The sequence below is a fragment of the Erithacus rubecula genome (genome assembly GCF_903797595.1).
Source record: "Erithacus rubecula genome assembly, chromosome: 16".
In the NCBI taxonomy this organism is placed as follows: domain Eukaryota; kingdom Metazoa; phylum Chordata; class Aves; order Passeriformes; family Muscicapidae; genus Erithacus; species Erithacus rubecula.
Window position 1 is genome coordinate 9,406,418 of NC_136668.1, and position 21,171 is coordinate 9,427,588.

The following is a 21,171-nucleotide window of genomic DNA, read 5'->3' on the forward strand; positions in this document are numbered from 1 at the left end:
CTCCTTTTGAAAATGTGTGATCCTTTTATTAGAACAGTTTGAATCCTGTTCTCATCCTTTGTAGGAGCCAAAAGCATGGCAACAATTTCTACCATGATTTTTCCTTTATTTCCTTTTTTTCCCCTTTTTTGGTTCAATTGGAGCCTTTTTGTATTGATTTCAAGGCTGGAAACTACTGGGCGATGTTCTTTGTGATTGATCTTTCCCTATGGCTTGCAGTTTGACCTCTGGAATCTGAAAGGTGAGCTCAGTTGCATCTCTGTCTCAGGATTAATGCTGCTCTTTGAACTGAACACATTAGCACAAGGTATTTTATCTCTGGGTATTCCTGGGAAGTGAGTTTCACATCATTACCAATATTTCAGCACACTGTTGTCGGAGATGGGATTGACTAAGGATAAAAGAGAGGCTAAGTGCATACAAAGAGACCAAACCCATCAGCAGACTAGCTAATACAGCTGGAAATGTGAACAGGAGTGCTTGGCTGGAAATCCTTGCATCAGGTTAAAGGATAATTTACCCCACAAGCTTGATTTCATTTTTCCAGTGCTGTCAGTGTCTACTTGCTGTTCACTGCCTTGGTCACATCAACAGATGATTTCTCATTAGTTCTTCATTAGCCACAGTGCTGATCAAAATTATGTTCAGGGTTGCCAATGTAAACATAAAATAGGAGTACAGACCCAAGAATAGGAATGAAAAAAATTTTGCAGGGAATATGCTTGGCACATTTTTTCTTCAGACTTCACCCATTTCTGGTCAGTACAGACTCTGTTGGTGTTAAGGAGCACAGTTACTTTGTCTTCTCTGGAGTCAGAAGAATGAAGATCTGGCTTTTTTTGCCATTAATTGGAGATGCCTTCTCTATGGTGCATCTGTTTCTGATGTTGAAGGGCATATATTTTTACCATCAAGTCACTTCTGTATCAGAAAAGATTTAACTGGATTTAACTCACCAAGTGCAGGAGAAAAGCAAAATGCTCCTACTAATGCTTTCTTGTCAGCAAAAGCTGAGTGTGCAGTGCCCATCTTTCACGTGTTTTTTGCCCTCCTAAGATGCTGGTTGAGAATGAACAGTATTTAGAAAACAAGTTGTCTTTCTCTGTATTCACCATCAAATGTCCTTATTTAAGGTCCTCCCAAACTTGTCACTCAGCTGCTGTATTAGTTTTGCCAGCTCACCAGTAGCTTGGGACTTCTCCTCTAAGAGTTCATAGCGGAGACTGGAAATATCTTGTTTGATTTCTTTAAGTTCTCCTGAAAGAGGAAAATGTTCTTGTTAGCCCTACTGAACCAAGCCAGTAATCCCTATGGTTCCAGGAGCTGAGAGAGCAATAATTTCAGTGTGTTTGGTCAGGAATGTGTGTGGAGCTGCATTTGATCTGCCTGTGTTACACACTTAATATCTGTACTTATAAGGAATGACCTGTACTTGCAGTAGTGGTACCAGCAGCAACAGCAAATATGTGTGGAGAATTCATGTTTCTTTCTCAAATTTGTTCTCTCTCCACAAATTGATCTCTACCCACACAGGATATTTGGAGGAGGGTAGCATTTAAGAGGTGTTAGAGGTTCTTTTCAATCTGCACACAAATCCCACATGCCACCACAGCAATATGAAACTGGATCTCATTCAAAACAGTCCTTGGGGCAGGCCTGGGCAGTGCAGCCAGAAAATGCTTTATGTAGACACCAAGGTAAGGTTGAGTGTTGGCAATACCCTAGTAGTTGTAAAGGAAGGAGATTTAGAACAAGGGTGAGCAGGGCTGGGTGAAGATCCTGTGAGATGTGTGTTCTACTAAGGGAAAATAAGGACCTGGAATTTCAAGGGCACTGGGGTGTCTCAGAGTCAGCACTGCTCACCTGAATGTGAGCACGAGCAACCTCTCTCTTCAGAGGGTCTTAACTAAGCTCAACCCTTGTACTGGCCAGATCAGCAGCAATAACAGCACATGCTCATGAGGTGGATCAATTATAAAATTCCACTTGCCTTCATTGACCTCGTCATTTTCCCGGTCCACCTGAGCCTTCAGCACATAGCGCTTAATCAGACGCTTCATTATCTTCTGAAAGGAGAACAGAAACACCCCTTTAGGGGAGACTGTCCCCATTCCAGGCTTATTCTGAGCAATTCAAACATCTGGTTTTGCTAGGGATTATTTTTTATTATTATTATTATTATTTCCCATTTATTTTATATTAAGAACATTGTACTATGGTAGTTGGTTGGCAGCCACTCAACCATGAGCCCACACATAAAGTACTTTGGGGTATTTTGTGGGATGCATGTGAATGTAGGGCGTGTCCCACAGGCAGAAAGAAAACACAGATGATCCAATATAAAGCTAAGGAAATGGGTTCCAGAGCCTTCTTTTAGCATGTTGCTGTCTAATAGTACTTTACAGGAAGAAATAAATGGTTAATTAATGATATTGGCAAACTCGCTCACAATGCAGCTGACTTGAGGTTCACAGAGAAACTGTTAGCCTTTTCATTGGGTTTTTAAGAGAAAATAAATTTAGAGAAGGACAGAGAGAAGGGATTCTGAACAAAGGTGGGGAACTTGGCTTAGGTTAGAAAAATTTCTTACGGAAATGGCGGATTTTAAGAGACATGTATGGTGAAAAATACAGAGCCATGTAAACTTTAAAAATGGAAGATGATTGATAGTAAGGAAGAGTACATTTGGAAATAGATGATGATTATGGATATGAGCTTGCAATGTGCTATTGTTCCAAGAATGTCCCAGTTCCATTTATCTAGAAGGAAAGTAACTTTGGCAATCATGGGCTGCATGCTGTGGTAAAGCTGACGGCCTCATCTTCACTGCAGAAAAGACACCCCAATGGGGGGAAAAAAATCCCATAATAAAAACCCATAAGGGAAAAAAGGAATAAAAATATATAAACATAAAAAGAACTGCTCTCTCAGAGACATGATTTAGATACATCCTCTGCAAACACAGGAGAGCTCAGTGTCTTTGACCAGATGTCCAGTGTTAAAGGAGAAGCCTCTCCCAGCATGGGCTCACTTCACAGACCAATCATGTCTTTACTTGGAACATCTGAAAAATGCTACAAAGGGTGTGAAATATGGATTAAGAAAACAGTACACCTGCTCTTTTTTCTGAGTAGCCAAATAAGCATTCTGGCAGTGCAAAAGGCTTGTGAAGATCAAAGAAGGATCCAGTCATTAGTATATGCCATGCAGCCATGGAATATGGGATGACTGACTGTCCTTGTATGTCAGAGCATCTGGCTAAGCAGGTGAGTCACTAAGGCAACAGAGATGAGGCACAGTGCACGTACGGTGTGTTGGAGATGGCCAAGGTAGTAGAATCCAGAGGGAGGTAGGGTTGTCACCTGAGAAAACATAAATGAAGTAATGTTTGGGGAAAGTAGGGAAATCCTGGATCCAAAAATAAGTAATACTTTCCAGAGCCAAAGTCAGAGGAAATTTAGACTAAAACAAGGAATCAGAACACAGGTTCTTATTACCTGGAAAAAAAAATATACATAACCTCTCTTTACACCAGCTCCCATATTCTCTTTGATAAAGGTATCGTTTTTCCTAGACTAGTTTATTTCCAAATTATGACATCTGTGTTCACTTGCTCCTCATGCTTTTCAAAATATTGCATGTTTAAAATCTGTATATTTTTGTTATCCCTCTAGAACACTGTCCATATGTAGTCTTAAGTACACAGACAGCAGAGACTGCAGATACATCATTCAATAAACACTGCTAAAGAAAAAAGTTCAGCAAGAAGAAACTGCTTCAAAAGTTTTACCAGTTGTAGTAAAGCTTGCCAGCCAGATTATCACACTCTTCCTTCTTCTCTATGTTTACATAATCAAGACTATTACATTCTCTTTATACTATCTGGGCAATTTCTTCCTGCAGCAACTAAAATGTTCTAAGGTAGTTTGAAGACAAACCTGTCATTGTTAAAATAAAATAGCAGGTACTTATCTTTTTCTATCTATTTTTCACCTTTTGGCTTTTTCAATATTGGAAATAGGGGTCTAATTTACCACAAACTCTAGGTGGTCTCATTGAGAAATTATAGCTACAGGAAGAGAGCCAGTCCAGCAGAGGCTGACACATCACCTGTGGGTTTGGATGGATGGGAATGTGTCAGAAGTGCTGAAATGCCACTTTGAGCAGGACACAATCTCTCATCCCTTTTCCTTTGATGGAATCAAGCCAACTAAATCCAGATGCCAGACTGAATGTATCCCATTTCTAACCTAGATCTTTTGATACCCCTCCTATTGTGGCAGAAAAACCTGAAAATGTTAAAACCAGTAGAAATTTCTTACTGGTCTTCTGAACAGCTTGGGAGTCCATTGTGCTGGAAGCTGTACCAACACAAGATAAACCACTTCTAGATTACCACTGCACATTTTAGCCAGTTTAATTATTATTTTCCTCATCTGTCTTTAATGTCTGTCCATTTTGACACATCACTTGCCATCAGAGTCCTTTTCACTTTATGTTAAAAAAGAAGGAAAAATCCTGTAGGGCACATTCTGTTCATTATATTGCCCTAGGACATGTTTACACAAGAAGTGACACATCTTCTGGCACAACACTCATGCTGGACAGACAGTTATGGTTCCCTGTGCCACCTCTGCAGCCACATGGAGGTTCTGAACCATAGCACATGGCAGGATGACCCACTGCCAGAAGAAGCACATGCAAATGTTAATGCAGCAGCTGGAGAGATGATTCTGAGCCTTTGGAATGAAATGCTGTCAATACAAGATGGGAGGAGAAAAAGCTGGGTGATGTCTATGTATTAAGTTAAACACCCTCAAGTGGAATTAATTAGTATGACAAATGCTAACACCATGCCTATTTCCACGGAGTACAGGCTGCCTTTGTTCCCAAAATGCCCCAGCCCAACCCTGTGCCAGTGCCCCAGACTGGCACATCCCAGGGCAGCACCGACTGGGAAAAGGCAAATGTGACCCTTGCAGGACAGATCTGGGCACTGACAGAGCTCTCCTTGGCTCCTGCTTTGTGCTGAGATTACCTGGTATCTTGTGGGCTTGCTATAAGCGTTCTTCCCAGAAAAACTCTCTGTGTTTTGAATGCTAGAGTGAAAACGAACTTTCTGAAATTATAAAACATCATGACATGATTAAATCAATGATAGCTTCTTATACCCAGACAACCTCAAACTAATCTTTAGAAAAACAGAACATTCAGGCCAAAACAAACAATCAAACAAAGCAAAAAACACACAAAAAACAACAACAAAAAATTACACAAATTAATGGAAAAATCTAGATTCTAAATTATCTAGACAGAAATGGCATTCACACACAAGTTTTAGACAACAAGGTGTTCAGAGGCACAAAATATTTTTATCGTAATGAGGCTGATGTTTATCAATTTAGAACACCACTTAAGAAAGATAACTACTTGTATTTGGAAAGAACAAGATTGCGATACAAAACCAAATTCTGAAACACAATCGATTTTCACTGGTCCTTTAAAAACAGCAGTATCCTTTACTACTTCTTTTGGCTCAAGAAAAATATGCATTTCTTAAATAGGCCATTTTATTTTTATCAGTGGCATCACAGCTCTAGAAGTCTCCCAAGGAGACTTTTCTGGACACTACACACAATATTTGTTGGAGGTTTCTTTCACTGCAATCCACGTCTGAGGTTTTCAGTCCAATACTAACAAAAAAAATCACTTATTCGGAGGAATAAATATCATAGACTCCTGCACCTATGTGCAATTGTATGTAGAGGGGAGGTGCTGGTTAAGGGCTTTTCTTCCCTGGTTGTACCAGAGATCCTGATTTTTTTTTTTTTATTTCTTTCAAAACATTATGTTTATAATGATTAGATTAAAAGTCTGAAGTAGTAATGCAATTTTTTTAAAAATTTCTTACTCATCAGGTGTGTCATGAGCTTACAGAGACTCTTGAAGATGATATGTGAACAATTGATTAATAGGCAAACAAGAAATGACTGATAGTTGTAATTGTTCATGCTAAAGCCATGGAAAATATGAATTTTGCATGAGTTCCATGAAAAAGGGCAAGCCACTTTCACTCATCTGGCTTGGGGAAGGAGAGACTTAGAGAAAATTTTATTATTTGTTTTAGACTTTGAGGCAGAAATTAAATTTCAAACAAAGAGAGCTTAGTGCGGTCTGATTCAAATAACATTTAAAAAACATTTTCAAATCACTATTTGAGGTAGTTAAGGAGAAACAATTCTTTCATTTTGAGACTTCACTGTTTTAGTGATCCTTCCAGCAATCAATAGCAATGTTAAATGAATTTGTAGGCATGCTTGTCTATCTTGGCAATGCTCCTTATGTTGGTAGTTAAATTATTTGACACTATGGAGTAAACCCAGGGACCTCTCCCTTCAATTTAAGTGCTGGGTGAACGAGTAGTTGTCACAGACTCCTGGGAGGATGGATGATCCTCTTTGGAGGCCATAGGATTTGCCAGGGCTGGATGGCTCACTATGGGCTGGATGGCTCACTATGGATTGGATGGCTCACTGTGGATTGGATGGCTCACAATGGATTGGATGGTTCAATATGGATTGGATGGCTCACTGTGATCTGGATGGCTCACTATGGATTGGATGGCTCACTATGGATTGGATGGCTCACTGTGGATTGGATGGCTCACAATGGATTGGATGGTTCAATATGGATTGGATGGCTCACTGTTATTTGGATGGCTCACTGTGATCTGGATGGCTCACTATGGATTGGATGGCTCACTATGGATTGGATGGCTCACTATGGGCTGGATGGCTCACTATGGATTGGATGGCTCACTGTGGATTGGATGGCTCACTGTGGATTGGATGGCTCACTATGGATTGGATGGCTCACTATGGATTGGATGGCTCAGCTGTTTGCTCCTCCATGACATCCAGGCAGACCTTAAAGCAGCTTACATGTTCCAAAGCCAAATTCTGCAAAGCCTCCTCCATCTTTCCTTCCCTTCCTTCCCTCCTCAATGTCTCTTTCAAGGTTACAGCTGAGTGTGGGCTGCACACATCTCAGCTGGAGAGTGTCTGTCCCCTACTCTCCCCTCCCTGGGCAGAGCCACACAGCTCAGCTGGGAGAGCCTGGAACAATGGGCCTGAGCCAGACAAATTGGGAGGGAGGCTGTTTGTGCCTCTGCTTCTGCCCCTCTCTTTGATCTTGCTAATTTGGCCTTAGAGTGCCTGCTTTTACAAAAGTTTTTTAAAGTGCCTGCTTTTATGGAGATTGCCTTTTCCCTGGTGTCTGGTGCAATGAGGCCACACTTTTGGGGTGACCCAGTGTTTGTAATGTGATAGGAACAAAGTGCAATGATGAGGTTCTGTGAGAGGCTGTGCTGTCCCTGCAGTCCCTGTGTACCATGAAACCCCCTCCAGAAACTCCCTGGCAGGAATCCTTTCCACAAAGAAGCTAAAAAGTGGAAATAAAACATACCCGTTTTTTGGAATTCAGCATCCCCATCTCAAGGTCATTTTCACAGTTTTTGGCCTTAGATTTGCAGAGTTTTATGAGGCACATTTTTATTCTCAGTATGAGATAATAAAATGATTTAGGGCTTGGCACTAGATTAAAAGGAGCAGGTAAAGTCCTTCCTTCATCAAAGTAGGATAGCCAGAGCTTGGCACGTGCAAACTTCCATTCCACATCTGCATCCTCCTTGAAAAGGGAAGAAGGAAAAAAACAAATCAACACCCAAATTAGTAAATAGGAAGGAATTTAGCTATGACCAGGACAAACATATAGGTAGGAGTTAACTACAACCAGATTCTGCCTGCACAAAACATGTATTTGTAGGCTTCTCTATGGTAATCTCTAAACAAGGAAAATTTAAACAAAGTCATGCATAAACAGTGCAAGCGTCTTCCAAATATTAGACTATTTTCTTGTATATCAAAGGGGTTGTCTCAGTAACAATTTTTTTTTTGGTATGCTGATAAATGAATGTGTCAGAACATAGAGACATGGATAGCAGAAGAAACCTTTATGAGCACAACAACAGCAAAGAGTGTCTATGATGAACTGCAATTTCCTATCTCATCTGTTACCACTGCACTGGGCTGGAATCCCCTTAGGGAGGCTCAGACACTGCTCTCTTCTATCATCAGCTGATTTCCTCTTGGATCCTGTCTGCATCCACCATCATATATCCCTATACACCTTAATTCTCCTACCTCCTGCCATGGATGAAGGTGGAGAAAAACTCCATCATTCAGTATCTGTGAATCTGCTTTATGAATTGTCAAAGTGGGCCAGGGTCACTTCCAAGTAACAAGGGCAAGGTTAGCAAATATTGTATGGAGGAAATTGTTTACTTGGCATTTATACAGGAGGATGCTCAGGGTCCTGTACCAGGATCATTTATCAGGCTGAAGAAAGGATGAGATACAGATGCTGTCCCACTGTGTTCTTTGTGGGTTACATGGAGGGCAGAAGCAGCAATAGAGGTGTAGATCTGCCAGCTCCCTGTACTCATGTACATCTGTGTTCTGCTGGAATTCATAACCTCTGATTACCCTGTACCTCTGCAACCTGGTCAGGAGCTGGCATGACACCACTAATTAATTCTGCCACAGTTACAGTAATATCTCTTCACCAGAGCAGCAGCATTCACTTCTGCCATTTGCTGTTCTCATGGTTTGGGATTGCACCTCAGAGAATTCTTAAGGGGAATTACAGAATAAACCACTAGTGAAGAGTTCTAGTGCCTTTCTGTTAAGCAGTTAAAAGTACTATTGATGGGAGTAGTTCTGCTTTATGGTAAGCAAAAGGATTTGTTTCTACAAATCCAAATTTGTCAGGAAGCACCAATACTTGGGGCATAAACAGAGGAAAACAGAAGAAGCTGAAAGAAGGTGTTAAATGGAAGGCAGGAAAATATGGTCTTGCCACTCCAGCTAATAGTAAACCATCTGCCCACTGACCATAATGGAATTTAATTCCTAAGTAATGTCTGTAGTAGGACATTATTGACATTGCTCTGTCAGATAAACACTTTGGCAATAGGGACTTTCTCTGCAGTCAGTCACCATCCCTGGGGATGTTGAAAGATGTGTAGATGTGCCATTTGGGGACATGGTGTGGTGGTGGCCTTGGCACTGCTGGATGAATGGTTGGAGTCAATGATCTTATAGGTTTTTTCCAACCTACATGACTGATTCTGTGACTCTCTTTAACCTCACTTCTAGTGAGCACTGAAATGAATTAGTATGAGAAGAACTCAGTATCTGTTATTCCGCAATTAGGAGGATCTGGGCCAAACAGTTCACACTTGTTTTGCTTGCTGATAGTTACAAGCAATCTTTAAAAATTTTTGAAAATTTCCATGCAATCCAGAAGGATGACGAAGCATTTCACCAAGAAAATGGCCATCACAAAGTTTAAACTGGAAAGTTAATATAGGCCATCTATTCACATATTTTCAGAGATCTTTTTTCTTCAAGAGCATCTCTGTCTACTACAATAAACTAGAAAATGCAGTAAGAGGCTGACACCCCTTCTGAAATAAAGCTTGTTTCAGGTGAATAGGATTCAGGGAATTGCTTGATCCTAAGTGATTAGAAACCTTCTGAGAAATTACTCTGCTTTCTGCAATCCTGAAAGATTCTGGGGCAGAGAGCATATGTAAGGTCTCTCTGACATTTAAGCTCAGTTACAACACGCACAGGATAGAGTTATATTTGTACTGCAGTTCATGGATGAATCAGACATTACAGTGAGAAAATATTTTCAGCCCTGGCCTTTTTCAATGTCAGGTTCTGAGGGGAGGTTAGTACAAGTAATTAATACAAACCCAACAGCAGAAATTTGACATTTAACAAATCAGAAGTAAAAGGTGACTCAAAATTAACATTATCCAAATAATGGATTTTTTTTCCTGCCTTTATTTAGACTAGCAGAGAGTTGTTTATGTCCAAAGCATTTAGCAGATCCACTCTGTTAAGTAGGGCTGGGTAAACCCTCCAAATGTATTTCTGCAGAAATGTATTCATACTCCTTGAGGGCTCTGTTTGTATGCTTTACAAAATGGTTTTGGTAAATGTCCACGAAGTCATGTTTTGCAGATTCTAGAGATTCCTCAAAAAAATTGTCTCAAGTTTTCTACCTGGTAATTGGAAAATATGGACTTTCTAAACGTTTTCATGAATGCATATGAACTTCAGATACACATGGGCTGGAGTGTTTAAGTAGCAGAGAACAAGGCAAAAAAGTCATAAGAAATATTGCTCTGTCATAAGCAAACAATGCAGCTAAGGCAACACACATGGATAAATTATCATAACCAACAAAGGGAATAAAAAACATCACAAACCACTTCCATTAAATACATGTAAAGGAAATTGGCTTTACTCACAGAGGGTCATTAAACAAGGAAGTTGAAATAGTTATAGAAATGATCAATTGTTGATTATTAATTCAATCATAATTTGGGGACAGACTCAGCCTTAACTCTTACACTGTCTAAGATGTTTTCAGGATTTGACCTTGCATGTAGAGGAAGCTACTGCCTCCCTGGGTTTTTAACATTTTCATTATTAGTAATAGTTAAGTACATTGAGTTTGTAATTTGATGTATCTTACCTCAATTTCCTGATAGGAGTTGTTGATCATGGCTATTAGCATATTAAGCAGCACAACCACCATAGTCACGTTATATACTCCATAGAGTACATATCCAATATTCTCAATGAATTTATGGTCATACTTCAGCACCACAGATATCACTTCAGATAAGCCAAATATTGACCAGAATAAGGTTTTAAAACTTTCTTCTACCCTAAAAATAAAACAAGCAATCACTTTATAGGGTTGACACCAGGTTAGCTAGGCTACATGCTAATAATAAAAGCAGCCATGCACAAATATAAATATGTCTTGGCACAGTTATTGTAACCCATCATCCATCACCCAGGGATGTGCCAAGTCATATTTCCTGATTTGATAAATAAATATGATTTCTGATCAATATTACAAAGTTACAGTGTGCCCTGGTTTGCTCCATCTGTTCTTATCAAGCGCATTACATTTGGATTTTGTGCTCCTAATAGGGATGACAAACCCATGGGCAACTTGCAGTTTGAAACTTTTTATGTAGGGCTTTTGCTTCTACTCACTCACTCTTTTTTTCATCCCAAAAAGACAGACCCAAGTTTAACACCCTTCTATTCAGTTTCCAGGGCAGAAAAAAAGGATATCTTTTACCCAGTAGAAGGGATTGAAAAGTTCTTCATTGTGGCATTAATATAAAGAACTCAGAGTGCAAATATAGTCAGATCATTGTTTGATTTCCTTTCCATTCTGCTTTGGGACTGCAAACATGTCAGACACCCAAGCATTTGTAGGAAAAAATTGTATTTAAGGAGTGATAGGAGACATTGCAGAGAGGCATTTTGATTTGATTATTGTCCTTGCTTGAAAGTAGAAAGGAACAAGAGGAAAATTAAAATGTTGAAAGATAGGAAAAAGAGGAATAAGCCAGTGACAAAGAGAAGTGGGGCTGGAAAGAATGTGGCTGAGCTACCAGATCAAAAGGATGGTCTGATCCAAGGAGTCAGGGCTGTAACAGGGGAGGAGAGCAGCCACAGCTGAAAAGGGCAGAAGGAGGAGGAGGAGGAAGAGGAAGAAGAGGGATGCTGGTACATTTTGAAACCATTTTGCCTAATATTTAACTTAGAAGGCATTTTTCCTTTGCTGAGCAATCCTTAGCCCATTAATATTTAATTGCCTTCTTTTTCCTTCTGACAGCCAGGAGGTAACACCTTCAAATGAAACAATGCCACATAAAAATTATTTTGATGAAAAGTTTTTTTTCCTAGTGTGGTAGAATAATCCTGCTAAATCTGTTTATAAAAACATCTTATAGACACAAACCATGGCATATTCAATAGGAAAAACAAACTTTACATCAATTCCAGCGCCAATTACACCATTCATAAAAACAAGAGAAATTAATTTCAACCCTTCAAAATGCTGGGGAAGATTCCTGGGCAGTTCCTTTCTGCTGCAGCAAACTGGTTTGTAATTCCTATAATAATCTGTGGTACTCCATGTTTTGTTTACAAGTGAAACTGCAGTAAAGAGTACAATATCTACTCTCTATATTGCCTTTTGGGAAGTAATCCTGAGTGATGTTTCAAATAAATGTTGCACAATGCCACTGACCCCCAGAGTCACTGATACCACAGTCCCTGACCCCTGTTGCTCTGCATGGCTGCAAAGATCCCTTGGGGGATGATCTCTGACCATGCTCCACTCAGCTGCCATCACTTTTCCACCTGCTCCACATCTGTAACACTTCTGAAACATCTCCTCTCTTACAGCACTCTGCTGTTTGCTCCTGCCCTCCTCTGCAGCCCTGCTGACCTGGCATTAATGTGTCAGATTCCCTCCACTCTACAGTAGCAATCTGGCCACTGCTTCTTCAATAGATATTGCACTTTCCAGTTAAGGAACACACATTCTACCTATGATCTCTGGCACTGAAACCCACCACCTAAGTGATTTCCCAAACTCATAAAAACCATCACCTCCAGCCTTGAGCCCAGCTGCTCCATGCTGTTAGCTTTCCTTTTTAATTTAAAAAGGTTCTCTCAGTTTCCTCCTGCCAGCAGATTTTAATGCAATGTGTCAGCTGTGCTCCTTTTCTGCAGTTCAGACATTAACCTCTATACTGGAGCAGGGCCAGATTCTCCTTGAAAAGTTAATTGTGAGCAGCAAGCAGCCTTGACCACCCTGAGCCCCAGAGGTAAGGGCAGGGGTGCCAGATTCCTCTGTAATGTCCATAAACCTTATTTCCAGTGTCATGAAAGGGACCAGTGCCTGTGGTGATGGGACTGGAGGGCTGGTGGAGAGCTTGACTTAACCTGTAGCACCAACATGATGTTCAGCAGAGCCCCCAGGGAGATGCAGGTCTCCCTTTGTCAGAGGAAATGATTTAAGGAGACCTTTAAGGTGACCATCCCTACCCTTCAAAAAAGGCTGGCTCTCCCTTTTGGATTACTGCCAGATTGCATGAGATTTGGCACAGGTTGCAGGGAACATCAGTGCTTTTATTTGTTTGTTTTGTTTTTTTTTTTCAAGAACATCTCACTAAAACACGAGAGGAGGATGTTGGGAGCCAAGTTCTCAAAGATTCCAAGATCCAATGTGTCTCCTTGTTGCCAGCTCAGCAATTCACCCCCTTCCTGCAAGGTCAGCAGGTGTTTTACCCTTCTCAAAGACAAACAAATGAAGGATTTAGGAAGTCAGGAGTCCTGCCCAGACTGACAGCTCCTGGCAGCAGGAGGGTCTGGCAGTGACAGATTGGCTGATGCTCCTTGTGGAGCTGGGTACACAGCAATCACCCTTTACTGTGATAGAACTGGTTTGTTTCATGACACTTATTTCAGTAAAATCTAAATATTTTGCATCAGGGAAGGTGATTCTTCCTAACAGACTATAACCAATTATCTATTTGCAGATTTTCATCACTTTTGTAAACTGCAGTGTGCTGCTCGGCAAAAAGGATCATGGCAAGGCTCTCACTTCATATCAGTCATATCTTTCCTCTTTAAGAAAGCTTAAGGCATCCTTAAATGGGTTTGAGAACTAACTCTGCCAAAAAATCAATGCAGTCAATGTAATCTACAAAACTATCACATTTTGACAAAACAAAACAAGTATAAAAAAGCCTTCAAGCCTCGAGGAAGCTTTGGCACTGAATAGTGAGTCACACTGCCCTTTGGGGAGAGTGAGACAGAAAACCTTGCCTTGTAGCCTTCAGCCTGATTTCTGATGCAGAAAGCAAGATGAACACAATCAACCTTGCCTCCATTTCAATTTTGTTTGCATAGCATGTTCTTAATTACAGGCTGTTTCAAGAGCTGTGTGCTGTACACAGCATCTGATAAACAGATAAACATAGCTGGCGTGGTGGAAACTGCTGTGTAAATAATCTATCTGCTCTTCAGCATTGAAGAACTTCCAAAAATTTTTGGAAGTATGGTTAGCTAAAATAATCTCTATGTTTAACTGTGTGGAGTAAAGACAACTGCATCCTTATTTCCTTTGCTTCCAGAGCATCAAAATGAAAGAAATGACAGAAACTTTGTATAATAACTCAAATCAGAAGCTACTGTGGTGCTATGTGCTTGCTTTGTAGATGAAAACAGAGGAGAAATTGAGTACACAATTTCAAAGTATGTTATCAAGGGAGTGTGAAAGCTAAACCAAACATTCACTAACTATTATCATTAGAACTAAGCAAACAATTCCCTCAGTGTATATTCTTTTTTTCTCCTTACATGCTGCCCTGGGAAGGTGTGCTTTTCTTAAATGTGTAATTTGGAGTTATTTTAGTGAGGAGCTGTTTGTCTAAGGTTTCCCACTGAGGCAATCCAGGGAGCTCAATGCTGGTTGAAACTGGCCACAGCCAGTTATGTGCACAAATCCAATGGGTCTTTTTCTGTCACAGCTACCCAAGTGACCTCTGAGAATCAGGTCTCACAGTTTAATAGTCACATTTCTGACACCAAAACTCGCTGTAAATTTTCACCCATCCTCGTTAGAATTCACAAACATTTTCCCAGGATAAGCCTTCTGTGATGTTGCTGAAGTCACAGCAGGGTTATGAGGACACCAAAGGAAGCATTACCCCTTTTTGCCCCAGTGATTTTTCAGTGACTGAACAGCTGTGTTCTGTATCCAGATCTAACACTGAAACCTTCCTCCTTTCCATGAGCAAGTTAATGGCACCTGGAGATCACCACCTTCAGCAAGGCCAACAAGCAGCCACAAAAAAAAAAATAGCAGTAAGCATTGCAGCAACTGGTGTCTGCCCATCTGCCAAAATAATCTTTTAATTAGCTCATTACAATTGTTTGAGACTGCCTACCTCAGGGCTTCTAGTTTGTTACATGGAATATCTAAGAAGGTTTTTCAGAATGAATTTAAATCTATTCTCTTTATTTCACATGATGAAAGGACTCATTTTAACTGATCATCATTTGCCACCCCTGTGTGTTTAAATAATCATAAGAAAGCAAGTATTTTTAAAGTTGCTTCCAAATTCTTGGAAGGAAAATTTATGCTCATGGAAAATTCACTTTATAACAACATAAAGTCCCTCCAGCACAAGCAGTCAGCAGGCTGAAGTTAAGGAGGATCTCCCTTCAGTCGAAATATCCCTTGAGCATTTAAAGCAATCTTTACTCCAGTGAGCAGTCATGGTTTTAGTGAATGTTTGATCATTATTTCAATCGAAGGACAGTGACTACTGGAAGATGCACTTAGATAATGAGTGCTAATGAGAGAGCACCAGTGACTGGAGTTTGTCAGTGCTGCTCTCCAGGGATGTGTCTGGGGATGCCATAAGTGAGGGCTGCTGTACCACCAGGCAGTCAGAGATGGAACTGACTCGTTTCTCATTAAGCCTTGTGCTTCAAGGGCATTTTCTTTTCAAATCTGAAGCAAGTCACATCCCACACACTCAGTTCTCCCTAACTACTGAGCACAGATAGATGTAAATGCATCTGGTCTCACAAATTCTTCTATTAAAATGTCCCCTGAGGCTCCAGGAGAGGTCTAGAAGTCAAATTTGTCTCAGCAAGGGAAAGCAAATGTGTTATGGGCTACATGTTGCAGAAGAGGGTGATGGAAACTGGAAGGCAACAGCCAAAAGCAGGATAGAAAAGCTGCTGGAAAGATAATTCCTCCAAGAGGAGTGATGAGCTGAGCCTCAGGCTCACTATGTAACATGTTCCAGAACTGGAACATCAAATGCAGCATCAAATGTCTGCTGTGCACACATCATGCCAAAACCTGGGTGTTATTTCCCACACAGCTGCAGCAGAAAGCAGCTGAGCAGACCTTGCATCAGCAGCTGTCCAGAAGGGGCTGAGCCTGGAGAACAGCCTCCTTCCGCCGTACTCACGTTGTAAACGCGGGGTTGTACTTTGCACCAAGGTAGTAAGAGTAAAGGTTGAACATCCCAATCATGAAGGCTAGGAACACCATGATGAAGATGACCATGAACTTGAAGATATCCTTCACAGTCCTCCCCAGGGAGATCTGCAGGGGGCCGAAGCTTTCGTTGGCTGGAAGAATGTAAGCAATGCGGGAGAAGCTGAGTACCACGGCTATCGCATACAGGCCTTCCGAAATGATCTGAGGGTCCGAGGGAAGCCACTTGTTCCTGGCTAAAACAACACATGGACACTAGGTGTTAGCAACAAACAGGGTGAGATGGAAGCCACTATGATAAATCCCCTTTCCAGACTCAGTCTTGCATTTGGGTGGGAGTTAAAGAGAAAAAACCAACTTTGGGGCATTTGTTCACTGAACCACAACATGCTGTACAAATACAGTGAATTAGCTGTACTTTTCACATGGTTAAGGCAGGAAATAACCAAGTCACTGATATTTACTGAAGCTACACAGTGAAAAAAACAGCATGGCTTTAAACAAACTTAGTACTTTCTGTTTCCTAGTTGAATATCAATTGTGCTATGACTTCTCCATTTGATGCTCTTGAGATGGAGAACCAAAGCCACAACACAGTGGAATATCGCTCTAGATTTGGATACAGGGCAGGAATTTGGATACTGTGTCAGTGTTTGGAAAGGAAATGTTAAGGAGAGAGACCATGATCTCTATCCCCACCATTAGATAAGAAAGTTAGGATTCGTTCAGGTAAAGCAGGTATAAACATTGTGTACCATTTTCATGTTATCTCTAAATTAAAACCAGTTTCTGAAGTCTAGTTACTCTAGGGTTCAGAAGTAAGTAATACTTCAGACTAAAGTTATATTTTCACTTTAGAAAGCTCTAGATAGGCATGATTTACCTAATCTGATGAAAATGTAAACATTTATATTAATATGGATTATAAGTGTTCTTGCATCAACTGAGGCTCTTGATGGAAAGATTGTGACTCACAGTCAAAACATGTGACATCTTTGGGGCCACAGCAGTAAACTTAGGCATTATTTGCAATAATCTGGAAAAACAGATGATGGAGGAATTCAAAGGATCTCATTGGGATATTCTGTTCTGCACCTTTTCCACCTTTGTATCATGAATTCGCTTTAAGTGTATGAGCAGCAAGCCAGAGAGGAAAAAACCACAAGATTGTTTTGGTGGCCTCTTGCTTGTGTGGGTAGAGAGGGATGCCAGAGGCTGAGCTGGTGTGGCCACCCAGATCCTGTGGCTCTGGAGCTGCTGTGGGTCAGGCACGTGGCTCTGGGGCTGTGAGGGACTTGTCTACAGTGGAGGATGTGCTGCCTCAGCTCTTCTCTCCAGCCCAAGCACAGCATAGAGCAGCCAGCTTACAGCCCTAGGCAGCAAGTGGTGTTCCTTGGTGCCCTGATCTGGAGCTCCTGCAGTCCCCCTGTGAGCAGAAATCCCCATGGATTTTGCCCAGGGTGCCAGGTACAGCCTGCAGAGGTGTGCAATGGCTCCAGTCCCCACATGTGTGTGAAGCTCTACTCATTTCTGTATAGCAAAGGAAAAACATTTCAGCCATCCAAAATAGCATTTTCCAGGCACTTCCCAATGTCAGCACTTAGAGATGATACAGGCTCTACAAAAATGTAGGTTTTGATGAGCAGCAGCTATTTTTATGCTATTTTTATCTATTTTTATCTATTTTTATAGGCATGTTGGATGTAACAGAAATGCAGTTACTGCAGCCTCAGATTCTGTGTTTGTTCATACACTCCTTCCTCTCTCTTTTGGAAAACCTAGCAGATTAATGCATCTGTAATTCTGCTCACTCTGAATTCCTGTTTGTCTGTTGCTCAAGGTACATTTTCAGGATGTGATTGACCTGAAAGTAGCTGTAGCACAAGAGGAGACTGAATGAGGATCCTTTCTGACTGGTAGGAAGATGGCTGAAATGAGTAGTTCTAGGGGAAATAATTTGGTTGGTTTAGAAAAAAACTACATAATATCACAAAAAGAAAGCTGCTTTCAGTACTGGCACACATTAACCTAAAAGAACAGGAAGTATTAGATAGAAAAAAAGCATCTTACCATAGGTAAAGTAAGCAACTTCAGGGGGAAGGGTGACATTATTGAGGTCATCATCCTGAACGTACTGATCTACGTACTGTTGTGCCTCAGATGCTTTAAGAAAAGCCATGAACCTGGCAGTGAATGATGCCACGAAGATGGACAGCATCCCAAAGTCCAGCAGGTTCCAGAGATGCACCACATATTCACGTGGACCCTCTTCCCAGATCTCCTTGCACTCTGACCAAATCATACCTGTGGAGGGATCAGAGTATTTTTAACTGGCAAACACAGATGATGTTTTTGTATTCAGACGGATCCATTTCCTGTTTGCAGTGCCTTCTGAAACCAAAGCAAAAGACTCTTTAATTAAACAAATTTATTGAGAATGACTCCTGTCATCTTTTCTTAAAAATTAATACAATATTTTAGTTTGTGTGTCCTTTTGTGCTTATGAAGCAGAAATCTCAAAATGTCACTAAGTCAATGGAAAAGCTGATTTCTCTTGATGACACAAAAAACACTGTTCAGATATTCTGATGACACTAGAAAATTCTACTGCTGATATAATTGGAAAAAATGTAGATTTCCTCTCTTGTCCCCAAAATGACCTTCCTACACTGTGGCACTGGAGATGGCACTGCCTGCTCTGGTCCTCTTTTCCTCCTTCCCTAAAATAGTGGGTGTGCCCATTTTGAGAATGCAAACAGAAATGTGGAAGTTAGTATGATTAAAAAAGGGCAAGACAGAAGTTCTGTCCTTCCAATTTTATAAAGCTTTCTGTATTGAATAATGAATTTCCATATATTAAAGTGTATTCTACCACTTTGAAAACACTGAGTTTAGCCCAAATTTATGATTTCTAACAACAGATTTACAAATAAACCTAAACACCAAACCCAGAAAATTCAAATATTTGACATCTATGTCCTACTGGGAAGAACTGGGGTGGACAAGTGAATTCAGTCAAAGAGCTCAGGTCAGATTCACCAATTTGCCCAACTTTCAATCCCAGCAGGGCTCCAGGGCTGAATTCTTCCTCCTGAATAGCTAAAGTGTTGGAATATTTAACCCACTGATAAATATTTCCTGCTCTCTACTCAGCCCTGTTTCCATAGCAGCAGCAAAATTCTCATTTAATCAAGAAGGAGCAGTGCCTGCCAATTTCCTTGTAACCTCCTGCAATCTTTCCTTTCTGTGAACTCCTTTCATCCTCTCTGCTGGAAGCTCTGGTGGTGTGGCACATTTGCTTGGCTACTTCTGAACCTCCTGGAAGCACAGGGTGTCCCTAGAGGTGCACTGGGAAGTCAGGTTACAAAGAGGGAAACAGGTCAGTGGGAATTTAGCCCGAGGGTGGAGGAGTAGAGAACTGCTGCTGTGAGTCCTGGTGCAGGATTTAAAGAGAAAAAGGAGAACTGAGCTATCCATAGCACCATCAGCCAAGGTCACAGCGAGCCCCTGACCTCCACATCTCCCTGGAGATGCAGCCTGATATAGCTGTGCCCAGCAAGGGTCTGTCCTGGGAGAGAGCCTGGGATCTGCAGAATGCTGGGCAGGTGAGGAATCCCAGCCCTCCTGCTCCATGGTGCTTGGCTGTGCAAAAGCAGGAACTTCATCCCACACTGTCACTCACCGTGAGTGAGATTTAATAATAAATAGCCTAGGGGAGAAGGTGGAAGAATTGATTTCTCAGGAATTTTCCTGGAGCAAGGATGAAATATTAAAGAAACACTTCTACCTTGAAGAAAGAAGTGTTTCAGAAATGATGGATAGGAGCCATTAGCTCTGTGCATTACACATGTGCTTTATAAAGGTACTAAAGCACTTAAGGAAGTATCACATGCATGGTAGCATTGCCCAACAAAGCACTTGTTCACTGATAACCAGAAATTACTCCCAAATTTATTTCTAACCTTGCTCACTTAATATATATAAATCACAAATTAATGAAGTAAGAAGTGTCTAAAACTGAGGAGTTTGACTAGAATTAGAATCCCTCTGTGAAAGTAACATGGTATTGGCCTGTAATTTCCACTGTTCTTTTCCTCAACTTCATGGCAATCATTTTAAAAAATATCTATTCATGACAAGTAGAAAAGTTGCAGCAATTACTTGATCAGTACTGCTGGGTATTTGTATATACATTGTGAGACAGTAATTCAAAGCTTTTCCTTAGTAAAAGTATAGAGAAGAGAAAAATTAGCTAAAATTCAGGGGATGGGGCATAAGGTGAGATGAAAGAAATAAGGAGAAGCAGATAAATAAAGCAGCTCTGCCAGGATGTGGTTACATTCCAGTGTGGTGTTTCTGAGGCCCCCAATGGCACTGGCAGGAGGTATTTCCCAGAGTTTGATGCTCAGAGATGTGGGATATGAGCAGCCCCTAGGCTCTAACTTCTGCATGTCTCATTCCCACAGCAGGGATAACCAGAAATGTCACCTTGATAGTTCAGCAGGGGAAGGAGAGTCAAGATATAGGCACAGCCCATCTGGAAGAAAAATGGGAGTGTGCAAGAGTGCTGTTTACCACCTGTGCACAAAAAGAAGAGTTTGTTAGATTTTTATATTCTTTGGCCTGGTACATAAATCAGGAGCAGCTGATGTTGCAGATCTGCCTTTGAGCCTTCCTGGGTCCACCAAAGGCTGTTGGATTAAGAGATTAAGAGTGCTCAGATTGCATCTACCCAGAGTTTATCTGCTACCCTGTCTGCTTTTGCAGGGGGATTTAGAGATAAACTCCCCTGCTTTCAGTGCACAGTTCTGTCCACATTGCTCACAAGGAAAATGCCAGCCTTTCTCATTTGAAGGCAAGAGATGGGAAGACTTGGCCACAGGGAAAAGGCAGCCAAGGCATGTAATGAGCCCTGGAGGCATTAGCAAAATTGCTGTGCACCATGTACAAAGGAGGTGTTGGTCTTGTTTAATCTCATGAGAACCCCATGATTCCTCAAACTGGTCTGGATGATGCATCCCATCCTTCAGGTGTGTCAACCTCAGCATTTACCATCTGCCAACTCACTAAGGGTGCACTTGAGCCCTCTGTAATTAATGCTGGTATTAAATAACACTGGTCCTAGTACAGACCCCTGAGGGACACCACTTGTCACTGATGTCCATCAGTGGACTCTGAGCCACTGACCAAGCAACCCTCCAGCAT

At 41.1% G+C, this 21,171-nt stretch overlaps 1 protein-coding gene across 2 annotated transcripts in view; it reads right to left on the minus strand.

The window, feature by feature from the left end:
• Positions 1-1,114: 1,114 nt before the first annotated feature.
• The window catches only part of TRPC7 (transient receptor potential cation channel subfamily C member 7), a gene marked incomplete at both ends in the record, with an annotated part of 62,706 nt that continues 42,649 nt past the window's right edge, over positions 1,115-21,171 (minus strand). Inside the window, 8 exons of one of the 2 annotated variants that reach the window (XM_079319459.1) lie at positions 1,115-1,257; positions 1,991-2,066; positions 3,309-3,362; positions 5,039-5,119; positions 7,465-7,686; positions 10,609-10,804; positions 15,938-16,202; positions 18,037-18,270. In XM_079319459.1, the coding sequence (XP_079175585.1) occupies positions 1,115-1,257; positions 1,991-2,066; positions 3,309-3,362; positions 5,039-5,119; positions 7,465-7,686; positions 10,609-10,804; positions 15,938-16,202; positions 18,037-18,270 (1,271 nt within the window). The remainder of the gene's footprint in view (positions 1,258-1,990; positions 2,067-3,308; positions 3,363-5,038; positions 5,120-7,464; positions 7,687-10,608; positions 10,805-15,937; positions 16,203-18,036; positions 18,271-21,171) is intronic. The other variant, XM_079319460.1, reaches the window with a different exon arrangement.